This window comes from Mus musculus, chromosome 4 (assembly GCF_000001635.26).
Source record: "Mus musculus strain C57BL/6J chromosome 4, GRCm38.p6 C57BL/6J".
Lineage (NCBI taxonomy): Eukaryota > Metazoa > Chordata > Mammalia > Rodentia > Muridae > Mus > Mus musculus.
In genome coordinates this window covers 151,006,014-151,028,721 of record NC_000070.6, presented here as the reverse complement: position 1 = coordinate 151,028,721, position 22,708 = coordinate 151,006,014, and the positions used below count along the sequence as shown (strand labels likewise).

Here is a 22,708-nt window from a genome sequence, read left to right as displayed (position 1 = left end):
TACAAAGGTGAGTAGAGCAGACGTCGCTTGTCATGGGAAGATGGACTCCATTGGGTAAAAAGTCCCTGAATTCAGGAGTTCTCTTGTTACTTTCATGGCACTACCAGCACTCTGTGACCTCCTGACAATAATTGCAGTCTTGGGGCAGTGTTTCAACTTTTAGGTCACTGTAGCTGCACTGTAGATCTGTAACTCCAGGTCTGGAGCTCCAACTCCCTCTTCTGACCTAGGCAGGCACCAGCCGTGCAGGTGGTGCTCAGATACACACTTGGGCAAAACACCATACGCGTAAGAAAAAGCTAAATTTTACAAAGTTAATATTTATTTAATTTAATATGTATAAAGTGTTTTGCTTGCGTGTGTGTATGATGACTGCGTGTGTGTGCCTGGGGCTGTGGAGGCCCGAAGAGGGCACTGGATCCCCTGGAACTGGAGTTACGACTCCGGTAAGCAGCTGCATGAGTGAGTGCTGGCAACCAAACCCAGCTCCTCTTCAAGAGCAGAAAGCGTTCTTAACCACAGAACCATCTCTTGGACCACTGGCTTTGCTAGTTCTTGGTTACTTCTTCCATCGGACCACATGAAGTGACGTGTCTGACTCAGTGTTCCTCGTTGGTACCCACTCTGCCAAGGTTCCAAGAGGTCATTCCATGACATGGTAAAGGTGTAACCCTTGGTGCCTGGACTGGCCTTTTCTTTCTCCTCTCCCCTTAATAATCAGGAGACCTGGAAAAGGTCCCCTTGAAGGGATAATTCCATTGGATGGATACTTGTAAATTAATTAGAGCAATGCTTATCACAAGTTAGAGTAGTGGCCCTCAACCTTCCTAATCCTTGTACTACAGTGCCTCCTGCTGAGGTGACCCCAACCGTACAATTATTTCCATTGCTACTTCATAACTGTCATTTTGACACTGTTGTGAATTGTAATATTATTATTTTTGCCGATAGAGGTTGGCTAAGGGGGTTGCAACCTTCAGGTTGAGAACTGCTGCTTTAGGGCCTCTTAAAGATGTTATTTTCATATTCTAAAGACCAGCACAGTTTTCAGGAGGAGGTCCTAATTTGTTGGCATTCACTGTATGCAGTTAGTAAGGTTTTTTTTTCTTTTTTTTTTAAGATTTATTTGTTTATTTTATGTATCTGAGTACTGTAGCTGTCTTCAGACACACCAGAAGAGGGCATCTGATCCCATTACAGATGGTTGTGAGCCACCATGTGGTTTCTGGGAATTGAACTGAACCTCTGGAAGAGCAGTCAGTGCTCTTAACCGCTGAGCCATCTCTCCAGCCCTTGTTTTTTCTTTTATTGTGTGAGGTATTGTGTAAGGGGAACAACCAGACGTGTAACACGGCATTCACATGTGGAGATCAGAGGGCATCTTAGGTGGAGCATCTTCTCACCAGGGCTCTGGGATCAGACTCCAGTCATCAGGCTTGCACAGCAAACAGTGTTGCCTACCGCACCATCTCAGTAGATAGACCACCTTACATTCTCCGAAGTAAGAGATGTAAGGTAGCATTGGGAAGGCCTCCTTCTCACCACTAGGGGGCTGTAGAGCCATCATCATCCCAGAGCTGAGGTGCTCCGCAGCTTTAAATCTTATTTACTGAACCAGGATCTTGCCGGGTAGCCCAGGCTGTCCTGGAGCTCCCTGCATAGATTAAGCTGGCCTCAAACTCACAGAGATCCTCCACCCTCTGCCTCCTGAGTAATGGAATTACAGACGTGTGCTACCGTGCCCATGTAAAATTTTCTAAGTTTTATTCTTACTAGTTTTTAAACCCTGTATAGGTAGGTGTGTATATCTGCATGTGGTTGTGTGCGGGTGCCCTTGGAGGCCAGAGGCCTCAGATCGCCTGGAAGCTGGTGATGTAGGTGACTCTGAGCAACCTGACATGGGTGGTGGGAATGTAAGTCAGGTCCTATGGAAGAACAGCATATACTAACCACTGAGCTGTCTCCAGCTCAGCTGTAACTGCTCAGCAGCTTCAGAGTCTTAAGATTCCTACAGAGTTTACTCAGTCAGACTTTGAAACCAGTTCTTACTGAAGCTCTTGGGAGGAAAAAAAAAAAAAAAGTAGCTAAATGGACAATATGTACATAGTTCTGAACTGGTTACATAAAGATCAGCGCTATGGAGAAATCTAAGCAGTGCCAGTTATTTGCCTGCAATCGCAGGTCTCAGGAGGCAGAGAGAGCTAGGAGGCTAGCCTGGGCTGTTGGAGCAAGACTTTGTCTCAAAAATCAAGGGCTGAGGATACAATTTAGATGTGAAGTGTTTCCCCAGCATGTACAGGGCCCTGTGTTCTATCCCCGGCACCGTGCAGGTTGGGAGCTGTATATCTAGTTTGTTTCTTTGGGAGTTTTCACTCCATTTTTCTGTCAAGGAGTTGTTTCATCAAGACACAACTAATTGTTTACATGGCCCCTGGCAGGCCTTTTAGTCTCCATTTCAAATGAATCTGGCTCATGATGTGTTGTTTCACTTGGCGTTTTATAGGAGTCCATTAAATGAAGATGTTTTTGCCACCAGAATAAAAAAGGCAGCCAGTAACGACAAAGACATAGCAGAATTACAAGAACAAATTCACAAACTTCTCTTGCAGGTAAAGTGAGAGGTTTTTTAAAAAGGCGTCATCCTCAAAATTGTGCTTTATGTTGGCGCAGTCCTAGTGAAGTGGCTCTCCAAGAACACACTGTGAGAAGAGAGGGTTCTCTTCCTTCACATCTCAGACAGTTTTGCTTTTCTCTTTGCTTCTGTGGGTTAAGTTCTGTTCGGTGTTTTCCTTATTCTGGGTGAGATGCACAGAACATCGTGACTGTGCTCGCTTCGACACAGCAAACTGGGCTGCCCCACAGGACAGACCCTTGCTCTCTTAATGAAAGAAATTATTTTCCTGTTTCAGATGCCAGCAGCGTACGCAGCTCCTGAGTTTGGGCTTCAGTGTTTTGGTTTTTTAATAATTTGGTTTTTAAAATTAGCAGAGCAATGTGCTTGGTCTCAGTATCTCTTGTCGTTGTAAGGGGAAAGGAGGAAAATTACCTTTTGGAAAGAACAGCCATTGAGGGGTTGTGTTAGTAAAGAAGCTCTGTGCCCCATAGCATGTGAGGCCAGCAGTTTTCAGAACTGTCTTTTATAAAATCTCTAGAGCTCATGAAGTATCTGAGGTTTTATAAAATCCATCTTTTTATTTCACAAGTTCTGTCTGTTCTAAAGAACTGAAGTTTATTTTATTTTATTGTTTATGATTTTAGAAAAGGCAGTTAGTTATATTGTGGCATCTAAAAGAACCTGTTGCTGTAGTTCCCACCTAGAATAAAAAGTTAGGCTCTGCCCCGAGAACAGGGAAGCACTGAGGAAGTGTCTTACACCAGCAGCCAGCGAGCAGCATCAGCCTCTCCACACCCTCCGAAGCTCTTAGGAAGCCCTTAGCTTCGTGATGATCGTAGACTAGAAACCGTAAGGTGATCTCGTCACCACGTGCAGAACAGTAACTGGGCTGGCCCCTTCCTCCTAGCCGGTTCATGCTAGTGCTTCCAGTGGCTACGGGAGCCTGGGCAGCAGCGGCTCACAGGAGCAGCACGTCAGCATCACCTCTTCGAGTGAGTCCAGCGGGCACTGTCCGGAGGAAGGCCAGCATGAGCAGGTGTGTGGCAGATGTGGCCTTGTGCAGTGCTGTTCTCTGCACCGTGTCCATGGTGGTCCTGCATCTGGTGACATCTTAGGATTTGTTTGTCATTTACAGATTTCAATTTACTTCAGAAAATGGTTTCAATGGGTATAGATAAATATCTAAAAAGAAAGTCTGAGCGAGGTTCGGTGGCATACACTTAAAACTTCAGTCATTGGGGTGAAAGCTAGAGGGTTAGGAGTCTGAGACCAGCTGGGCTACACAGTAAGCACCCTGTCTTTAAAAGAGAGAAGGAAAAAAATCACCTTTGCAAGGTTACGCTTGGATTCATTGTACGCTTTTCTAAAAGCCGCATACCAAGGATAGATGGAAGTACAGATAGATTGGCGTCAGTGTGTCATGGCACGGCAAGAATTGGAATTAAAGCAAGGAGTGCTTTTAGTCATGTTTCAGAGAACCCGAAGTTTGGCATGTATTGTTTGTGTGGTTTTTAGCACACGCACACTTCTACATTTTTAACCCTTTCTTTATCATTCCTTTCCCCAAGATGACCCTGCAGCAGGTCTATGCCAGTGTAAACAAAATTAAGAATGTGGGCCAACAGCTCTACATCGAGTCCATGGCCAGATCATCAGTGAAGCCAGTGGCAGAGACGTGCGTGGAACCGCAGGGTGGTGGTGAGTCGGCAGAGTGGCCCCGGCTGCTCTCATATCTCTCTTCACAGAGAACAACATGCTTGCACGCTGAGCAGGCAAGGCTGAGGCTTTTCAGCTGATTACCCGAGAAACAGTAGCAGTGTTGATAACAGTACGATGTTGGCTGTACAGTAACACTTGGAAACAAAATGGCTTTAAATTAGAGCTCAGTACACTTGAATAAAGAATAACTATTTTGATGCCATCAGATTTTTAGTCTGTTTCCTTTCTGAGCTATTTAATCCACAAAGAAGCTAATTTTTAATACATTTCACATAATAACAAACATTGAAATGATCCCTTTTTGTCATTTCGAACAAATGGAGAAAGATCTAGATGGAGTGGAAAACATTGACATTTTAATCTTTCCTCAGATGTGAAGTAACAGTGATTGTTTTTTTAACCTAAGTCTTTCATTTTTCTTGTTGACATTTAATACAATTTTAGAAATCATGAGTTTTGGTCATGTAACTTTTATAATAGTATTTATCATGGTCAAATGCAGAGCTTAAATAGCAGAGGTGACATTTACTTTCTAAGGCCAGAAGTAACAGTGACTAGAGTGTTGAGGGTCTGCCGTGATTTGCATTGAGCACCAACCCCTCAGACTCCTGTAAAAGCCACACATGGCTGCACATGCCGCTGAGATACAGAGACAAGCAGATGCCCGGGACCCACTCCCAGCCAGTCGACCCAACACAGTAAGCTCCAGGTTCAAGGAAAGACCCTGTGTCAAAAAATAAAGTGGAGAATTACAGGTACCTAAAGTTGACCTTTGATCTCTACGTGCACACTCGTGCACAGATAAGTAACCTCACCATCCCCAAAACGCAGATGACTGTCCACATGTTCCGTAGCTCTGGACACTGCGTACTAGTATATCAACATTTCTGAGATTTCCCGGTGTAATAATATAGACCTTTAACCCCTGCAGTCAGGAGGCAGAGGTGGGTAGATCTTCATTGAGTTCAAAGCCAACCTGGTCTTCCTAGAGAATTCCAGGCCAGCCATGGCTGCAACATGACACCCCGTCTTCCCTATAATTTTTTTCCTTAGATTGTCATTTTCAAACAAGAAGTGTTTATTCTCACAGTATGGAAGGGCTCAGTGCCTAGGGTCAAGGTCGGGAAGGGACAGGATTCAGTGAGAGCAATGGCTCTGCTCCTGAGAAGGAGCTCGAATCCCCCACCTCCTCCAGAGCAAAAGGAAAAACTCTCCCGTTGTGACAGAAGGACAGACAACAAAAAGAACTTAGCTAGTTCCCTCCCTTACCTCATGTTTTTGAGATGGAGCCTTGCAGTGTCACTTGGTTATCTAAACTCCTGAGGCAAAATGATCCTCTGTAACAACCTCCGACATGCTAGGACTAAATGCATGTCACCACCTCCTGGGGTTTTATAAGGTCACTGACCCCCTTCACAGAGCATTGCTCTCCTCACTGAGAAGAAGACAGCAAGTCCATGACCTTTCTGCACCCATTGGAGTCCTGAAGCAGCAGATAGCAGTTCTAGAATCCAAGGCAAGACTCGGGCTTAGGGAACAAATGAGCTGGAAACACGGACCGCTGTGCACTGGCTTACTGAACCAAGCAAACTTGCAGGAGACAAATCCTCACTCAGATAAATGCAGAGGGATAACAGGAGTGGAGCAGATACTCAAGCAACTGTCAAGACAGCCACCACTTAAAGCACAGGGTTTTACTAGAGGAATTTGGGAGCTGAAGCATCCATAAAACCATCGTCAGAGACTGTAAGCCTGGCCCAGGTCAGTCCAAACACCGGCCTTTACAGGGAAACGGCTGCTCAGTCTCTGCTGTTCTGCAGTTTATGGAAGGATAAGAAGGGAACCTCACCTCCCAGGGGACAAAGTGGTCACTGAAAGAAGACTCAAAACACAGCAGTGGAGATGCCTGACAAGGTAAAGTAACTAGGAGTGGTACATGGCAAGGCTGTGGGCAAAGGGAGCAAGGCCAGCTCTGAGGAGGAACTGAACGGAAGGGCCCGATGGAACTGATGATAGGCTGGAGGCGCTGTGCATACCCGAAGTGTCTTAGTGACGTAAAAACATCCATACGACCCAGGTCAGAAGAGACTTACGTTAACAAGGCAGAAGAGACTTACGTTAACGTGTATGTAGGATCAAAAGGCTTCAGCAAATCAAGACATGAGAAATGCTTATCATCAACACTCCAGAAGAATCAGTAAGCTCCAAGGTAGACTGCCTTGGATCTCACTCAGATCGCTCAGGCTGAAACAGAAACAGTTCCAAGTTCCAGTCCAGGGGTCACAATCAAACTCTCATATATGGGATTGATAGGGATCCTACAAGAAGGAGCTGAAGATATAACAGTCAAGATTTTCTTCAGATTCAAAGCGTATCAGTCTACATCGCTGAAGGCGGCAAGAGACAAGTGGGCACAGGTAAGACGTAACAGCGCGTCTCCAGAAATCACACGCACGCAAGAAGACAGGAAGCATCACCTTCAAAGGAAAGATTGTCAACACAGAGTTCCGTACCCATGGGAAATCTTTCCCAATCAGATCTCCCAATCAACTGAGAATTTGACAGCACACTTTCTACCAGAAATGCCAAGGAATTTCTTTTGTCTGTTTAACGATTTATTTTTAATGCACGCATGTGTGTGTGCATACATGAGTGTGTATACACACTTATCACACACAAGTGTGAATGCCCATGGAGGTGTTGAATCCCCTGGAGCAGGAATTACAGGTGGTAGTTGTAGCCACCCATCATGGGTGCTGGGAATTTAACTTTGTTCCTCCAAAAGGGCAGTACTCGCTCTTAACCACTGAGCTATCTATCTCTCCAGCCCCAGGAATTTCTTAGCAGGGAGAAATATGATATACAAAACCTATCTACACTAAGGAGTGAAAATTACTGGGCAATGTATAAAAAAAAAGTTTTATTTTTAATTGATATGAAAGATAACTGATTACAGATAGCACTCTTCATTGGTGCCATACAAGTAAAACATGGCAGCTGAATTGCCCTATGCTGGGTGAGCTTTGAGGAACATACAGCCTTAGACTCTGAAAGAATGGACTAATTGGAGGTGACCCCTGAGTACCTTGTAAAGTGGATGAAGGACGGTAGATGAAAAGGCACTGTGACACAGTTAATCTACTGTTGACCTTAAAGAGCTCAGGAAGAATTGGCTCTTTTGGTGACGCTGAATCACTCAGCTCAGGATGGTGCTGGGAGGGGAGAGACTGTGGATACCCTGGACAAAGATGCCGTACATCCCATGTGGGCTGGAGCAGAACAGCGAGGTCGCATCACATAGTTTACAGTAGTGCAGTTTGACAGGAATGGTTAACATCTGCTTAACTGTTTCCAGTTGACAAGCGACTATGGGTAACTGTATAGCCTTGCCTAGGATGTACAAAGCTCGGGGCTCAATTCTGTTCTCCAGTAAACTAAAAACTTCACACACTAAAAGCACAGGAAGCAAACCCAGCCACCAGTGATGGGATACATACTGAGACTGAAAGGGAAGAGGAGCTGCCTACGAAGGGGTAGCTGGGAGAATCCGTGCATTCGCCAAGAGCCATAAACATCAACCCCCGTCCCAGAAGGTAGAGAGAACCCAAGGCCACATGCAGATGAGTCTGCTAAGCAGGAATGGCGAAAACATGCTCAAGGGGGTGAGCTTAAGTAGCTTTAGAGAAGGAAAAAGTATTTCAGCTAGATGTCAGGTACAGAACACTAACGTGCACAGAACCCGAACCCAGGCTGGTGGGTTTATCAGCAGCAGAACTCTGAAGACACTTTGTGTGTATACTGCAGTCGAGCAAACGGATGCAGACACTATAGATAGAGAGTAAGCTAACAAGGTTTCCCACTACTATAGAAGTTTTAAGTAATCAAAGGGGGATGTCTGGAATAGATTGTCCTGCATTGAGGTAGAAGCATGTGGAAGAACTGAGGCATTCAGCTGGATAGGTGGATGACAGATGAGCAAGGGCTAACATGCAGACCTGAATAATCAGCTCTGACCACTGGGAAAACTTACAAGTAGAGACAACACACTCATAACTCCAAGATCTTGGTTGCTGGATATATGTTTTTTAACACAAGGAACCAGGGCCAGAGGGTAAATATATTCAAGAGACAGACAGACAGACAGCATAAGGGCTCAGGGAGTAGGTAGCTTGGAAAAGCTACAAATAGCTCAGGCTAGGACAATCTGAGTAACAGAACTCGGCAGGATAGTGTTGGTTTATAACCCAACAAATTTCATGACCTGTGTCTGTACTGACAAATGACTGGAAGACTTAAGTCAAGACAGGGATCAGGTTACAGCAGCGTTAAGATAGGACCACCAGATCCACTGAGATCCTGGGCTGGATCCTGAAATAAAAGCTACGGTTAGTGATAACGCAGTAAAAATGCAAGAAAAGTCAATTTTCATTTCAATGAAAAGCATGCCTCCACTGTGAATTTTGTGGTTTAGCGCATCATTGTGTAGTTAGTAGACGCTCTTAGGAGGGGTATGGGGAAGAGTTGAAATGAGGCTATTCAAGAAGTCCTGTTAAGATAGGCTCTCCAGGCCAGCTAGACGTGTCTGTCGATAAGAACACACACAGCTGAGGCCACAGGTCTGTCAGTCATGTGACGTAATCACGCACGCCTTCCGGAACCCTGCCATTCTTGCTGGGTATAGCACTGTTTTGCAGGGCATTCCGCCTTTGCCAGGTTTTCTGTCTCCTTTCCTGGGCTCTGTCATCTTGACAGCAGATTCAGGTTCTCTCGTGCTCAGGCCTGGAGGCTTTTCCCTTCTTTCCACGCCTGTTCCACAAGGCACACTTGATAAGCTCAAACTCAGATCGGCGCAGTATCATTTTATCATCCCTTGGTGGTGGCCAGCACGTGGGACAGCAGGAACACAGCATCAGTCACCACGGAGGCTCAGCCCAGGAAGTGCTGTGTGGTGCACCCTGCAGCACATGAGATATGTGCGATACCAGTTATTCCGGTCTCCATGCCCACTGACCAACTCTACAGGTGTTCAGTAGCCAGGCAGTGCACAAGGGGAGGGACAGGTGGCACTTAGGTGTGTTAGCCAGTTGTGATAATACCCTGACACTGGGCGTCCCCCACCAGCTTCTCGTCCCAGAGTTGACTTAGTAATCCTCGCCTGAGATACATGCTTCACTCAGTTTTAGAAATACCAGTGTAGTCCTTGTGTGTGGCTTGCTTTTGTGCCTTATTCACCTTACTGATATTTCTGTGTCAGTCATTTAGATCTATGCTCATGTTTAATGATATTAAATATACTACATGATACTGTATAAACATAGGTTATGAGCCTGCTACGATTTGCTGAATATTTTCTCACTAGCTGCCGAACATTTGAATTGTATCTCCTTCCATCTCCTTTCAGATGAGCAGAAGGACTTTTCTTCCTCTCAGACACTGAAAAATAAAAGCACCACGGATACTGGCTCCGGTGGCAATCTGCAGCAAGAGCAGCCCAGCTCGTCCTATCAGCAGATGAACTGTATCGACAGTGTCATCAGGTAAGAGAGGCAAGTCTCAGCGATGTCACTTTTAGGAAGAAGCCTAGCGAGTCACTGTGGAGCCGCATAGCACTCTCAGAGCTGTCCGTATTGATTTCCTACTGTACATGATAGGATCGGTTGCTACATGGGTAGCTCTTAGAGCTGCTGGGGACAGTGGTTCTGAGTCCTCTGTGTCCTCTGTGTCAGCCATGGAATGCCTGTTACGTACAGGTCAAGTTTATTGACTGTTATAGAGGACACAGAAAATAAGATGCTGCATCTCCTGTGTGAGGGAACTGTGGGATGGTGAATGTCTAAGCTGGTCAGAGTTAAACAGTGCAAGACGTGGAGACCAATTAAAGAATGGAGTGGAAGAGACAGTCTAAGCCAGTAACCCAGGCTGGGGTGTTGAGGACTGACCTCATCCGATAAGAAAGGGCCGAGTTGGCCCCCACACCTCAGTGGCATAAGCAAAGCACAGCAGTGGGTGTCACCTGGTGCAGCCAATAAGAAGGCTCAGCCCAGTTCTGTTGTAGGTACCTGACAAGCTACAGCCTCCCGGCCTTGAAAAGAAAGTGCATCTCCTGCACAAACACATCTTCATCCTCAGAAGAAGCCAAGCCAATCCCGGAGGTGGACAGCAGCCAGAGAGGTAGCAGGAGCGCTCTGGGGTGGATGCCATTGAAGTCATGAGTTCTGCTGCTGTCTTCCTTAGGTGGCTGATGACTTAGACGGTCAGTTGCTGACCGCCGTAAGCTTCCACTCGGCGTTTTTCACCATCAGTTTCTCATCTGTATCTCCAGACACGGAACAGCTCCTGGACATACGGAAACAGGAAACAACTGGACCATCCACAGACATCGAAGGAGGTGCTGCTCGGACCCTGTCCACCGCCGCACTGAGCGTGGCGTCTGGCATCAGCCAGTGCAGCTGCAGCAGCACCTCTGGCCACGCTCCGCCCCTACAGTCAGGTACTGCCTCTCCTTCCTTACACGGACAGCTAAGGCCTAAACTCAAGAAGGAACTTTTCCTCCCTCAGATGCCTAGGAGTGGGACACAGGGCATCACATAGGTCCTCAGCAGGCATTTCCATGGTAGGACCAGGGACTAATTAAGATGCAGTGTGAGACACAGATTCCCTTCAGCCAGGCCATAAATTGAGGTGAAAAAAGTTTAAAAATCCCTGAATTCAAAAGATGATCAGGAAATAAAAAAGAAAGAAACCGGACTTTCAGTAATCATTTAAAACAGACTAAATACTGCAGTTAAGAGGGAAAGCCTGGGGCCTGGAGAGATGACTCAGAGGTTAAGAGCACTGGCTGCTCTTCCAAAGGTCCTGAGTTAGTTCCAAGCAACCACATGGTGGCTCACACCCATCTGTAATGGGATCTGATGCCCTTTTCTGGTGTGTCTGAAGACAGTGACAGTGTACTCACATACATACAATAAATAAATAAATCTTTAAAAAAAAAAAAAAAAGAGGGAAAACTTGGAGCCAGGCTTGGTACTACACCTGTAATCCCAGCATTTGGAATGCAGAGGCAGGAGGATAAAAAACAGAGATGAGCAGCTGCCTGTGAGCTGTCTACAATTTAAGTTCACTCAGGAAGGGCTGTGAGGTGCTGGAGAGTGACTCTACAGTTAAGAGCATGCACTGCATGTGGAAAGGACCCATGGGCTGTTCCCAACACCCATATCAACTGCTTGTAACTCCAGTCCCAGGGATCCGATATTTCCTTCTGGCCTCCCCAGCTATTGCACCAACGTCCATAAGCCCTACTTAGACCTAACACATACATACAGCTTTAAATTAAAAGAAAAAAATGATCCGAGAGTAAATGGGTAGAAAGGATACAGAGGTCAAGCAACAGGTATGAAGGGATGTGTGTTGCTTGCATTGATACAGGAGAAACAGCTCAAGACGGTCCTGTCAGCTGCGCTTCATGGGCAGGCTAGAGGTGAACTCACTAGGAAGACGTGGTGGTAGTGTGTATTCACTAGTCATGGAGTTTCCAAAGATAGGAAGAGAAAGGGTAAGACTCAAAGAGAAAATTAGACTTTCACCGGCCAGAAAAGTTAGATCCGCTTTGTCCTCTCTGCCCCTTGTTCCCAGAAATAAGACTCAGACCCAAAACATACTTACAAATACCTTGGCCATATAGCTAGGCTCTTCTCTGACTAGATCATAACTAAAATAAGCCAACTGTTTTAACCTACATTCTGCCACATAACCAGTTACCTGTGCTCAGGTGCTATGTGTCTGTCTCATCACATCTTCCCGGGTGATTTCCCCACACCTGGCTTTCTCCCAGAATTCTTTCTGCCTCCCAGGTGCCCCACCTTCTGTTCTCCCCTTTCCTATAGACCACAGGTCTTGTAATTGACAGGTGATGTACCCATACAATACACAAGGTGTTCTTTCCACAGCAGCCGCAGTTAGAAAATGTAACTCTGTATGCAGCTGATAAAACATTTGGGCAAAAGTGTGCATAATGTGCGTAAGAGCTGGCTTAGTGCCTAAGAGTGTTTGCTGCTCTTCCTTCAGACCCAGGTTCAGTTCTCAGCACCCATGTCAGGTGGCTCACAGCCGCTGGTAACTCCAGCTCCAGGAAGCCCTCTGGCCTCTGAGGGCTCTCGCACTCAGGTAGAAATACCCAGCCACAGGCAGCTACAGCTGTATGTGATTAAAGTAATTGATTTAAAGTGTGCTTAAGTGGCTGAGCCACGGTGTTGGCCATCTTGACCTGAGTAACCCTTAGCAGACGCTGTAGACCGTAGCGCTGTACAGCTGACTATAGCGCAGCTTCTTTTCCGGTACCCTCAGGAGGCGCCCTGACATATAAAATACGTTGTGCTGAAATGTAAGTCTCAGGTGTAGAAGGATTGATGCTATGTGGAATGTGCTAGGGAGAATTATGTTAAAACCCAAGAACCTAGTAAATAACACAGTGCTAAATAATGGGTCAAAGAAAAAGTGGAAAATGGACTTTGAAGATACTTTGAAATAAATATTTATGAACGTACAACATACTAAAATTTGAAGACAGCAGTAAAACAGACAATTAACTCTAAATGCTGATGATAAAGATGAAATCCTTGTTTGGGAAGTGGGGGTCAGACGTGGCTTCTCTGTGTAGCCTGGCTGTCTGGGAGCTCATTAGAGCCACCTGCCTCTGCCTCCTGAGTGTGGTAAGTAGGGGTGTGCACGACCGAACCTGTGTTGGGCAGTTTGTTATTAGATGTGGATCACGGTTACGTGAGTCACAGTGTTTGTGTTCCTGGGACAGTTTGTGGGATTTCTTTTGAGACCCATTTAATTTTCCTGGAAACAGATTGGTTTTTTCAGACTACACTTTTAAAATCTGTTAGGGCAGGACTCAGGCTCTGTGCCCTCCATGCATCCCCTCCTGCTGATTCCGTCATCCACAACCACGGGAAAGCCAACGCTTGCTTTTGTTTCTTTTTCTTTAACTGTTTATATAGCATGTGTGTGTGCTTCTGCACTGTTCCCCTCTCTCTCTCTCTCTCTCTCTCTCTCTGTGTGTGTGTGTGTGTGTGTGTGTGTGTGTGTGTGTGCGCGCGCGCATATTACAGCACAGATATAGAGGTCAGAGGACAACTTTTTGGGGTCTGTTCTTTCCTGTTACATGGATTTCTGGGATTAAATTCAAGTCACCAGGCTTGTATGACAAGCACCTTTGCCTGCTGAGCCATCTTGCTGGCCAGAGATGAGGTTTTCTAGCCTGGCCAACGAAGGAAGCTCTGCTCCTTAAGCCTGAGCTGTCCTTCCCTCTGTCTTGCGTGCTTCCCACCCAAGAACTCAAGGCAGACCCTCCCCTGAGTGCCGGGGCCTGGGGTGGGGGGTGGGCTGCTGTCTGACTCTCTGGAGGCCTCTCTCCACACTGTCTCCTCTGCCACTCTCCTGGACTCTCTAGCCTTGCTTCTTAGGGAGTTGATTAGACTCTGCCTGAGGCTCAGGGCCCTGAAACCTTTGATTTCACAACGGTGTCCATTGTTTGAGGCAAGAAAAATGCTCTGTCCTTAATACTCTGCTGTCCACAGCACTTAAGTCAACTCAGATCAAGTCAGAGCCCATTTCTAGAAGTGGCAGAGGCCCAAGCCTCGCCAGGATACCTGGATATGACATAGCTTTGAGAGGTGGGAAGAGTATTCGGAAACCCAGCCCAGCACCCAGCATGCTCTCTACTCTTGAAAACAGTAACTCTAGAAACAACTCGGACTCTGCATCCAGGCGCATGCGGCTGTCCATGTGAGTAAAGTGGATGCCTTGCAGCATGTAAAGAGGATGAGATCCGGTGCACTGCTGCATTCCCTGAGGAGCAGGTTAGCATCCACGTGTGCCTTTTCAGGGAAGACAGGGTGGGTGGCAGCAGGTGAGCCTCTGCCCTCATGCTCCCTTGTCTGTCCATACAGAGACTAGCAGGGCAGAAAAAGAATGGCTGTCCATGGGGAGAATGAAAAGAAGCAGGGTACACCGTGGAAGGCTCAGGAAGAATGTGCTAGATTGATTTTTAAAACCTGGTTTTCCAATCATGCGAGTATGTTTCCTGTTTTTTTTTTTTTTTTTTTAAATCAACTGAGCGAAAGGACAGTGGTACACACCTTTAATCCTAGCATTCAGGAGCCACAGGCAAGCAGATCTCTGAGTTCAAGGACAGCTTGATCTTCATAGCATGCTCAGGACAACCAGGGCTACATAAAGTGACTTTGTCTCTAGAAAACGAATAGAAATTCAAACTATGTGATGGCACACACTTGTAATCCAGTCCTCCAGAGACTGACGAACTCAAGACAAGGTAGCTTAGTTAGGAAACGCCAAGCCCTGTTTCTAAATTAAAAATCTAAAAATGTAAGGACATAGAAAATGTTTATAAAACAGGATCTAAATAGTATCTGCTGCTATTACAATCATAAAGTAGTATATATGTAAAGAAAGATGAGAAGAATTATTGCTCTGTACTGATGAAGTTTTTATATTCCAACAATTATGTTTGTTGAGATGTATTGAAGGGGAGTTACAAAATAAAATAAACAGTTGCTATTAGTTATAATTAATTTTGTTTTCTGTGATCCCAGCAGAAAGTGTTGCCGTGGCGTGTAAGCCGTGGGCCCTGAGAACGAAGGCCTCTCACCTGGCTGCAGGAGGATTTAAGCACGTGGGGCTCACAGCAGCTGTCCTCTCTGCACACACACAGAAGGAAGAGCAGAACTACGTTGACAGGTTCCGGGAAAAGATCCTGACCTCGCCCTACGGTTGCTATCTTCAGCAAGAGAGCAGAAACCGTGCTCAGTACTCCTGTGTTCAAGGTAGTTACATTTAGAGTATACCCCTTACATCTTTAGATGGCTATGAATCATACACAGGCTGAACTGTCCTCCTGTGTCAGTGGGAAGTTGCTTCCAGGAAGAACTACCTGACACACGGACGAACTACCTGACACACGGACGAACTACCTGACACACGGACGCTCACGGCTTCGCGTAAAACCTACTCAGGCTTTCCGTGTCCTCATCCTTACCCTTACTTAACACTTAACACACTTATTATTACAGTTGAAGGAATAATGGGGACATCTGTACATATTCACGCTAGCTGTGTTTTTTTCCCTGAGTATTTTCAGTCTGTAGTTGGTCGGGTGGGCAGCTCTGCTCCCTGTGGCTGTACAGGGCCAGCTGAACTGGGGAGAAGGTGAACAACGGGTGACCTCACTTGCTCCACAGTTTACAAAGGAGCTCTAGTAAGAGTAACAAACCGATTAAAGTGCTGGAATTGCTTGATTTGGAGCACTAATTGTTACCTAGAATTTTTGTTGATTTAGAACAACTTTTTGTATTTTTAAAAGTATTGGCAAATACTCGCTTCCTGAGGTAATACTTAGAGTTACCTGCAATGACTTTCTCCTTGGTTATCATCAGCAGGGTCCACTGCTAAGCACAGCAGATGTGCTGGAAGCGAGAGGCAGAAGCACAAACGAAAGAAGTTGCCAGCACCTGTGGACACCAGCAGCCCCGGTGCCCACCTCTGTCCCCATGTCACAGGACTCCTCCCGGATGAGCAGCACTGGGGCCCATCCGCTAGCCCCTCCCCCCTCGGCGCAGGCTTAGCATTCCCCTCGGCCCTGGTAGTTCCCAGCCAGACCCCTTATCTCCTCCCCTCTTTTCCCCTCCAAGATATGGCCTCTCAGGGAGTGGGGGTCTCGGCAGCCTGGGGAGCTGCAGCCGGATGTCCACCTCTGTCCGCCGGCCCCCAGGCTGTTGCCGCGTTCCCCTCCGCTTACGTGGATACTTTGATGACCATCTTCCTGCACAACGCCCCTCTCTTCCCTCTGTGGCCGCCCTCGTTCTCCCCATACCCATCCCTGGGGGCCGCAGGGTCTTCTGAACTGGCACCCTTAGTACCAGCAATGGCTCCAAACCCGGAACCAACCACTTCAGGCCACAGCCAAAGGAGAGTGGAGGAGAACTGGGAGGCACACAGTGAAGAGCTTCCGTTCATTAGCTCACGGAGCAGTTCACCGTTACAGTTAAATTTACTCCAGGAAGAAATGCCTGCGCCGTCAGAGTCCGCAGACGCAGTGAGAAGAGGCGCTGGGCCAGACGCTAAGCATGTGAGTGCTGCTTGTTTTACCAACTGAGAAAGCCTGGGTCCCCTTACCAAGCCAGGGCTCAGCACTGACCGCCCAGCCGTAGTGGGCGATCAGCCCCACTGCTGTGATGAGGACTAAGCTCTGCTCTGTGTAAATGAGAAGTGTGCCTGTCCACTTGTAGACTGGAGACGAAGGAATCTTCTGTTCTTGATTCTTGGGGAGGGTTTCCACTGATTTCTGTCTTTCAAAAACAACTTGTTTTTGTTTGTTTGTTTGTTTGTTTAAGACAGGGTTTCTCTGTGTAGCCCTGGCTGTCCTGGAACTCACTCAGTAGACCAGGCTGGCCTTGAGATGTAGAGTCATGCTTTTCTGTTTATACACATAGTGCAGGAGTGTGTGGATGAGGCAGGAGCCAGTGTTCAGCATAATCAGGAAGTAGCCAGCTGATCCTGCCATGCTTATACAAGCCATTTTCAAAACTGAAAATTTTTAGGTCAAGTATCTTGAACTTTCCAAACTCTTAACCTATAAAAGCACTTCGAGATATTTATCAGATTAAACCTCAGAGTCTGGCATTCCTGCATTTTAGTGGGAAATCAAAAATTAGTGTTTTGTTTTATGCGTAGGAGTGTTTTGCCAGCGTGTGTGTGGTATGCTCCGGGGCCATGCCAGAAGAGGTAGCCGGATCCCCTGGAACTGGAGTTTTAGACAGTCGTAAGCTGCCACGTGTGGGTGATAGGAACAGACCCAGGGTCCCTGGAGGCACATCAAGGGCTCCTAACTGATGGGCTGTCTCCCCAGTCACTACTTTGGATAGCCTGGATGAAAAAAAAAAAAAAAAAAAAAAAAAAAGCCTGGGGGCTAAGAAATAAGACAGCAGCTCAGGAGCTGGATAAGAGGCTCAGTGGTTGCTGTGTAGTCACGAGGGCCCGAGGAGACCCCAGCATGGCATCGGCTGTGCTGCAAACCCCTTAACTCCAGCTCCGAAGGACCCAGGGTTCTTACCTGGCTGCTTCAGGCACCTGTAAACACGTATGCACCTATACATACAGACATAATAAATATTTCTAATTAAAGTACGTTTTATTTACTGTTGGGGTGGGCACTCATGTGCCACAGTGTCCACGCAGAGGTCAGAGGACAATTCTGGGCAGGTGGTTCTCTCCTTATAACATGGGTTTTGAGGATCAGACTCAGGTCGTCGGTAATAGGTGCCTTCACTAGATCTCGCTGACCTAGTCATATAAATCTTGAGAAAATAGAGACAGTGACTTTGGTTCTCATGGGAGCTCTGTCACTAGTGAGATGGGCTCACTGCAGTGGTGCGTTCATCTTGGCTTGTGTCTTCATGAGAAAGCTGGGAAGATGGCTCTCTCACGGCTTCCGCTGAGGACTGAAGGATGCAGTATTTCCGTGGTGCTTCACCCTGTGTAGCCTGTCTTCTCAGAGGGCTGGGACTCTGTTTTGCCTGCTACTGTGTTTTTAGAGTTTGACACACTATGCTTAGAGCATATAAAGTGTCCGGGTCCACTTGCCAGATGACAGAGGTGTACAGAAGCCCACCCTTGGGTGGTGCCTGACATGCAGCCGGGGTCAGAGCACAGTAGTTCCAAAGAAACTTTAAGCACATTCTTGACGCCAGCCCTGAGTCTCCACTCCTCACCTACATATGTGAATCTCATTCCACGTGACAGGTAAAGTTGAAGAGCTGCCTGCTAGCTAGCTCTTGGGAGTGCTAAGTGCCCTTGTGTCCTCCCCTCCAGCACTGTGTTACAGGTCCCAGTGGCAGTAGGAGCCGTCACTGCACCTCTGGTGAGCTGGCCACGGCAACAGCGCAGCAGGAGTCTGCTGCTGCCTCAGGTAGGTGACCAGGAAAACAGCCCCTCACCGTTACCAGATCACTCTGCCCAAGGCCTTGTAGCTTGGACACCAGCATAGAAAGGAAGTTTGGGGCTCCCCACCCCCCTTCTTTTTGTAGGCTTCCTTTCGGGAAGGGTTATATTTGACAAAACAGACATTGGTGTAACTGTTACAAGCACTTAGGCTGTTCCTGCTGCTCTAGAAAGTTCTCCCGTAACCGTTTACGGTCTGTGTGAGTTGCTTTTCTCATGGCTGAGACAATATCTGCTGGAAGCAATTTAGAGGAGGATTTGCTTGGGCTCATGGATCTGTGTGGATCGCGGCTGAGAAGGAGTGGAGGCTAGACCATCTGAGCCTTAGGTGGAGGGACCTAGACATAGCAGACAAGAATCAGCTCAGACCTGAAGTGGGGCCATGTTGTAACATTCAAATTCCTATCTCCCCCCCACCCACCCACCTCTCAGGCATCCTGCCCCAAAGGGTTGACCACTTCCCAGGACCCTGCCATCACCAGGGGACCAAGTGTTTAAACGTGTGCTGTGAGAGTGTTTTCTAGTCAGACTGATAGTCGACCTTGGTCCTGACACCACTGGTGTGCTTTCTACCACCTCAGTTCCTGTAGTGCAGCATGAGAGCTTCTTGCATTAAGAGTCTCTCAGAGTAGTGCTGTTAAGGTTGATCCTCATTATGTGTATTGGTAGTCGTCCTTTCTGTTGCTCAGGAGGGTTACATTGTATGGATAGTTATTGGGATTGCATTGTATAGATGGTTACTGGACTGTCTCTGGTCTGGGCCTGTGATCAATAATGCTATAAGTCATTTGAAATTGTAAGGTCATCTGGTAAGTATCTGGTTAACATCTTAAACTGTCCCTGCTGAGATGGACAGCTAGGTGCCAAAGTTGGAACAGGACCTCTCTGGCACGTGAACGTCTGACGGGTGTTTTCCATTCTGTGGATCTTTGGCAGGAAGCAGTGCCAGCAGTATATACTTCAGTAGCACTGACTATGCTTCTGAAGTCTCTGAAAACAGACAGAGGCCACAGGATAGACAGAGAGACGAAGCCCTTCCCGGGGCGGCTGAAGAGTCCATCTGGAGAATGATAGAGCGGACACCAGAGTGTGTTCTCATGACATACCAGGTGCCCGAGAGGTACGGAAGCACTCTGCAAACCCCACTTAGCGTTTGGATGAGTTATCTCTTTAATCCTAAAACTTTCATATTACTGTCATTTATTTTGTTGCCATGGCATACATGTGGAAGCCTGTTCTCGCTGTCTAGCATGTGTGTCCCAGAGATCAGACTCAGGCTTGGTAAGAGGGCAAGTGCCTTCCCAGCTGTGGTGTGTACGTAAGGATAGAGGACAGCGTCCTGTAGCCACACTTGCCTAGAAGTGACCATCCCTTTCAAGCCATCACACTGGCTGTTCTTTTGGTTTCTAATGTGGTTTTTCTACATAAGATGACTTTTTTTTTAATGGTTTTTTGAGACAGGGTTTCTCTGTATAGCTCTGGCTGTCCTGGAACTCACTCTGTAGACCAGCCTGGCCTCAAACTCAGAAATCCACCTGCCTCTGCCTCCTGAGTGCTGAAATTAAAGGTGTGCGCCACCATGCCCGGCATAAGATGACTTTTAAATGTTTTAGATACAATCATTTAAAAAAATGTGCTTACAAATTTGTTCATCTCAATTCAAGCAACAAATGATTCTTGGAGGAAAAATTGCAGCCACACATGTGCAGCTCCATACAGAGCAAACACGCTGTTCACCACAACCAGGACACACGCACACGTGCTGTCCTTCCAGGATGCACACACTCGAGATGTTTGCCTTTGTCCTGGCAGAGGGGGGCCGGGAAAGTTCATTTCCTGATGTGCTTCGTTTTAGCGTCACGGTTTTCCACCAAGAAGCAAAGGTTTGCCACGTGAGTGTGGCAGACAACCTGAGTGTGTCGTAAGTTAAGAGACGAAGTGCATCGGCACTGGGGGGGACGCACGGCGCTCAGAGGCCTTCTCGATCTTAGGGGTCGAGAGGAGGTGCTGAAGCAGGACCTGGAGAAGCTCCAGAGCATGGAACAGCAGCAGCCCCTGTTCTCTCCCGCGCAGAGGGAGGAGCTGGCCAAGGTGCGCTCCTGGATCCACAGCCACACAGCCCCTCAGGAGGGACACCTCCAGGTAAGCATGCCCTCCCTCGCATCATGACTGTCGCGTGCCAGGCACCTGGTGTCCTTCATCTGAACGATTACCTGTGTGCTCTGAATACAGAGTGTGCACATGTAAAGTCATGTGTGCTGGGGTTTGAATACAGGTCTGTTTTACCGTGTAAAGTTTCCTAGGAGGAGAAGCATAAACAAATGTCGGTTCATGCCAGGTAGGGCCCAGCCCCAGACCAAGTACTGTAAAGTAGAGGCCGTCTTGGCAAACCAGTAAGTTAATAGAGCTTACATTACAGAGCATAGGCGACCCCTAGACAGCCATGTTACTGAAACCATCTCACCCCAGCATGAGTGATAGTTCCACCGATGGAGCGCTCCATCTCCACCCCCTTCAGTCCCTTCTGCACTCTAGACCCTCAGAACCTCCTGAGAACACAGGACACCTGAGGTGAAACCATGCAGACCTGGGAGGTAAGTGTAGGGAAGAGGCTGGAGTCTACAGTGAGGGTCTACAGTGACGGTCTACGGTGACGGTCTAGTGACTCCCTACCTCCTTTTTGTAAGGGAATGTCAGCAGTCCCAGTCTTAAAAGTCTCTTGTGAGTAGCCACAGTTCTTTCCTTATGTGTCTGAAACACCATTCCACAACCATGATGAACTAGTTCTCTCCCACCAGTTGGAATGGTTAGGGTGATAAAGATACTTCCCTGGGGTGTGACCAGCTGAGGGGAGGTATGGAGATACATAGTTCAAATATACATTCCTCTTTAAAAGCTTAAATCCAAAGTATAAGAAAGGCGCATCCTGAAGGAAACTTTCTCACTCCACAGGAGCTCCTTATCCATTTCCTGCTGCTTGTTGGTGCATTGAGAACCCTGGGACAGAAACCCAGGTCATTCTTGGGTGTTAGTGTCCTAAGTCATATCATGGACTGGCAAGCCAGGGCTGTAACAGCACCCAGCCTTGGGTTACCATCCCTCTGACCCAGCTGCAGTATCCCTTCATCCGTTCCTCCTCTTTGTGTTCAGTTGTGTGTAGTTGTACATATGTCTGCACACCTTCGTGCATGCGTGGTACCCACAGAGGCCAGAAGAGGGCGCCAGATCCTCTAGAGCTGTGTATGCCGGAAATCTAACCGAGCTCTCTGCTGCAGCCTGGGCTCTTAACCACCCTGCCATCTCCAGTGCCACCCTCAGCACTGCTTACACTGCAGAGAGGGTGACATCATGCCCCACTCTCCAGGCCTTTGTTTTTTTTTTTTTTGGATTGTCTAATGTCTCCCTTACTTTTTAAGGAGTTTTCCCAGATAAAGGACTCTTGGTGGAAGGAGGTTTTTTTTGTTTTGTTTTGTTTTCCCTTTTAGCACTTTGATTGTATCAGCATTCTGTCTTCTGGCCTCCAGAACTTCTGCTGAGACATCTATGGATGATTTTCTAAGAATCCCGTGTGTGGCGTGTCCTCTCCTGCTTTGGTTTGAGTGGTTGTGATGTGTCTGGGTGTGTATGTCTGAGCTGATCCCGTCTGGAGGCCGTTGAGCCTCTTGGATGCTCATTCAGGAAGATGACCTTGGATGTTCAGATCATCATTAAATAGGGAAGATTTTCAGGCTTTTTCTTCTCACATACATCTTTTCCTTTGTTCCCTCCACTGCATCCGTTATATACCGTTACCTGGTCTTCAGGATTTTAGTTCTCACTTCTTCCAGCCTTGCCTTTATTCCTCCAGGGAGCTTTATCTCAGTTTTGTCTTTCACAGGGTTAGAAGGCTTTGGTGGCTTTCTCTGTAGGTGTCCTCTCAGTTCACTGATGCTTATGTTTGCTCGTCTATTCCTCCTCTCCACTTTCTGTCCTCGCTTTCTATCCTTGTGATAGACGCACCAGAAGCACTCAGAAGGGATGTTTCACCTCACAGGGAAAGTCAGAGCAGGAACAGAAGCGGAGGCCGTGGAGAGGGCCAGCTCACTGGTTTGCTCCCCATAGCTTGCTCAGTCTGCTTTCTTATAGCACCCAGGGCCACCAGCCTGGAGGTGACACAGCCCACAGTGAGTGGGGCCTTCCCACATCCCTCATGAGTCATGAGACTGCACCACAGACCTGACCACAGGCCAGTATGATGGAGGCAGTCTCTCAGTTGAGGTTCTCTCATCCCAGACATGCCTGGGTTTGTGTCTGTCACGTTTACAAAAACCAACCAGTAAATCTTCCCTCGGCTCAGCCTGTTCCTTACTTTTAAAC

General features: G+C 47.3%; 1 protein-coding gene across 12 annotated transcripts in view; it reads left to right on the top strand.

Annotated features, from left to right (window-relative positions):
* The window catches only part of Per3 (period circadian clock 3), a 47,690-nt gene that overhangs the window by 15,986 nt on the left and 8,996 nt on the right, over positions 1-22,708 (top strand). For 4 of the 12 annotated variants that reach the window (XM_017320031.2, XM_017320036.2, NM_001289877.1 and 1 more), the window contains 11 exons: positions 2,504-2,609; positions 3,522-3,650; positions 4,183-4,312; positions 9,735-9,870; positions 10,389-10,504; positions 10,656-10,823; positions 14,950-15,180; positions 15,790-16,481; positions 18,224-18,320; positions 19,289-19,472; positions 20,344-20,494. In XM_017320031.2, the coding sequence (XP_017175520.1) occupies positions 2,504-2,609; positions 3,522-3,650; positions 4,183-4,312; positions 9,735-9,870; positions 10,389-10,504; positions 10,656-10,823; positions 14,950-15,180; positions 15,790-16,481; positions 18,224-18,320; positions 19,289-19,472; positions 20,344-20,494 (2,140 nt within the window). Of the gene's footprint in view, positions 1-2,503; positions 2,610-3,521; positions 3,651-4,182; positions 4,313-9,734; positions 9,871-10,388; positions 10,505-10,567; positions 10,824-14,949; positions 15,181-15,789; positions 16,482-18,223; positions 18,321-19,288; positions 19,473-20,343; positions 20,495-22,708 lie in introns of those variants that run through there. The other 8 variants (XM_017320034.2, XM_030253311.1, XM_017320032.2 and 5 more) reach the window with 5 other exon arrangements.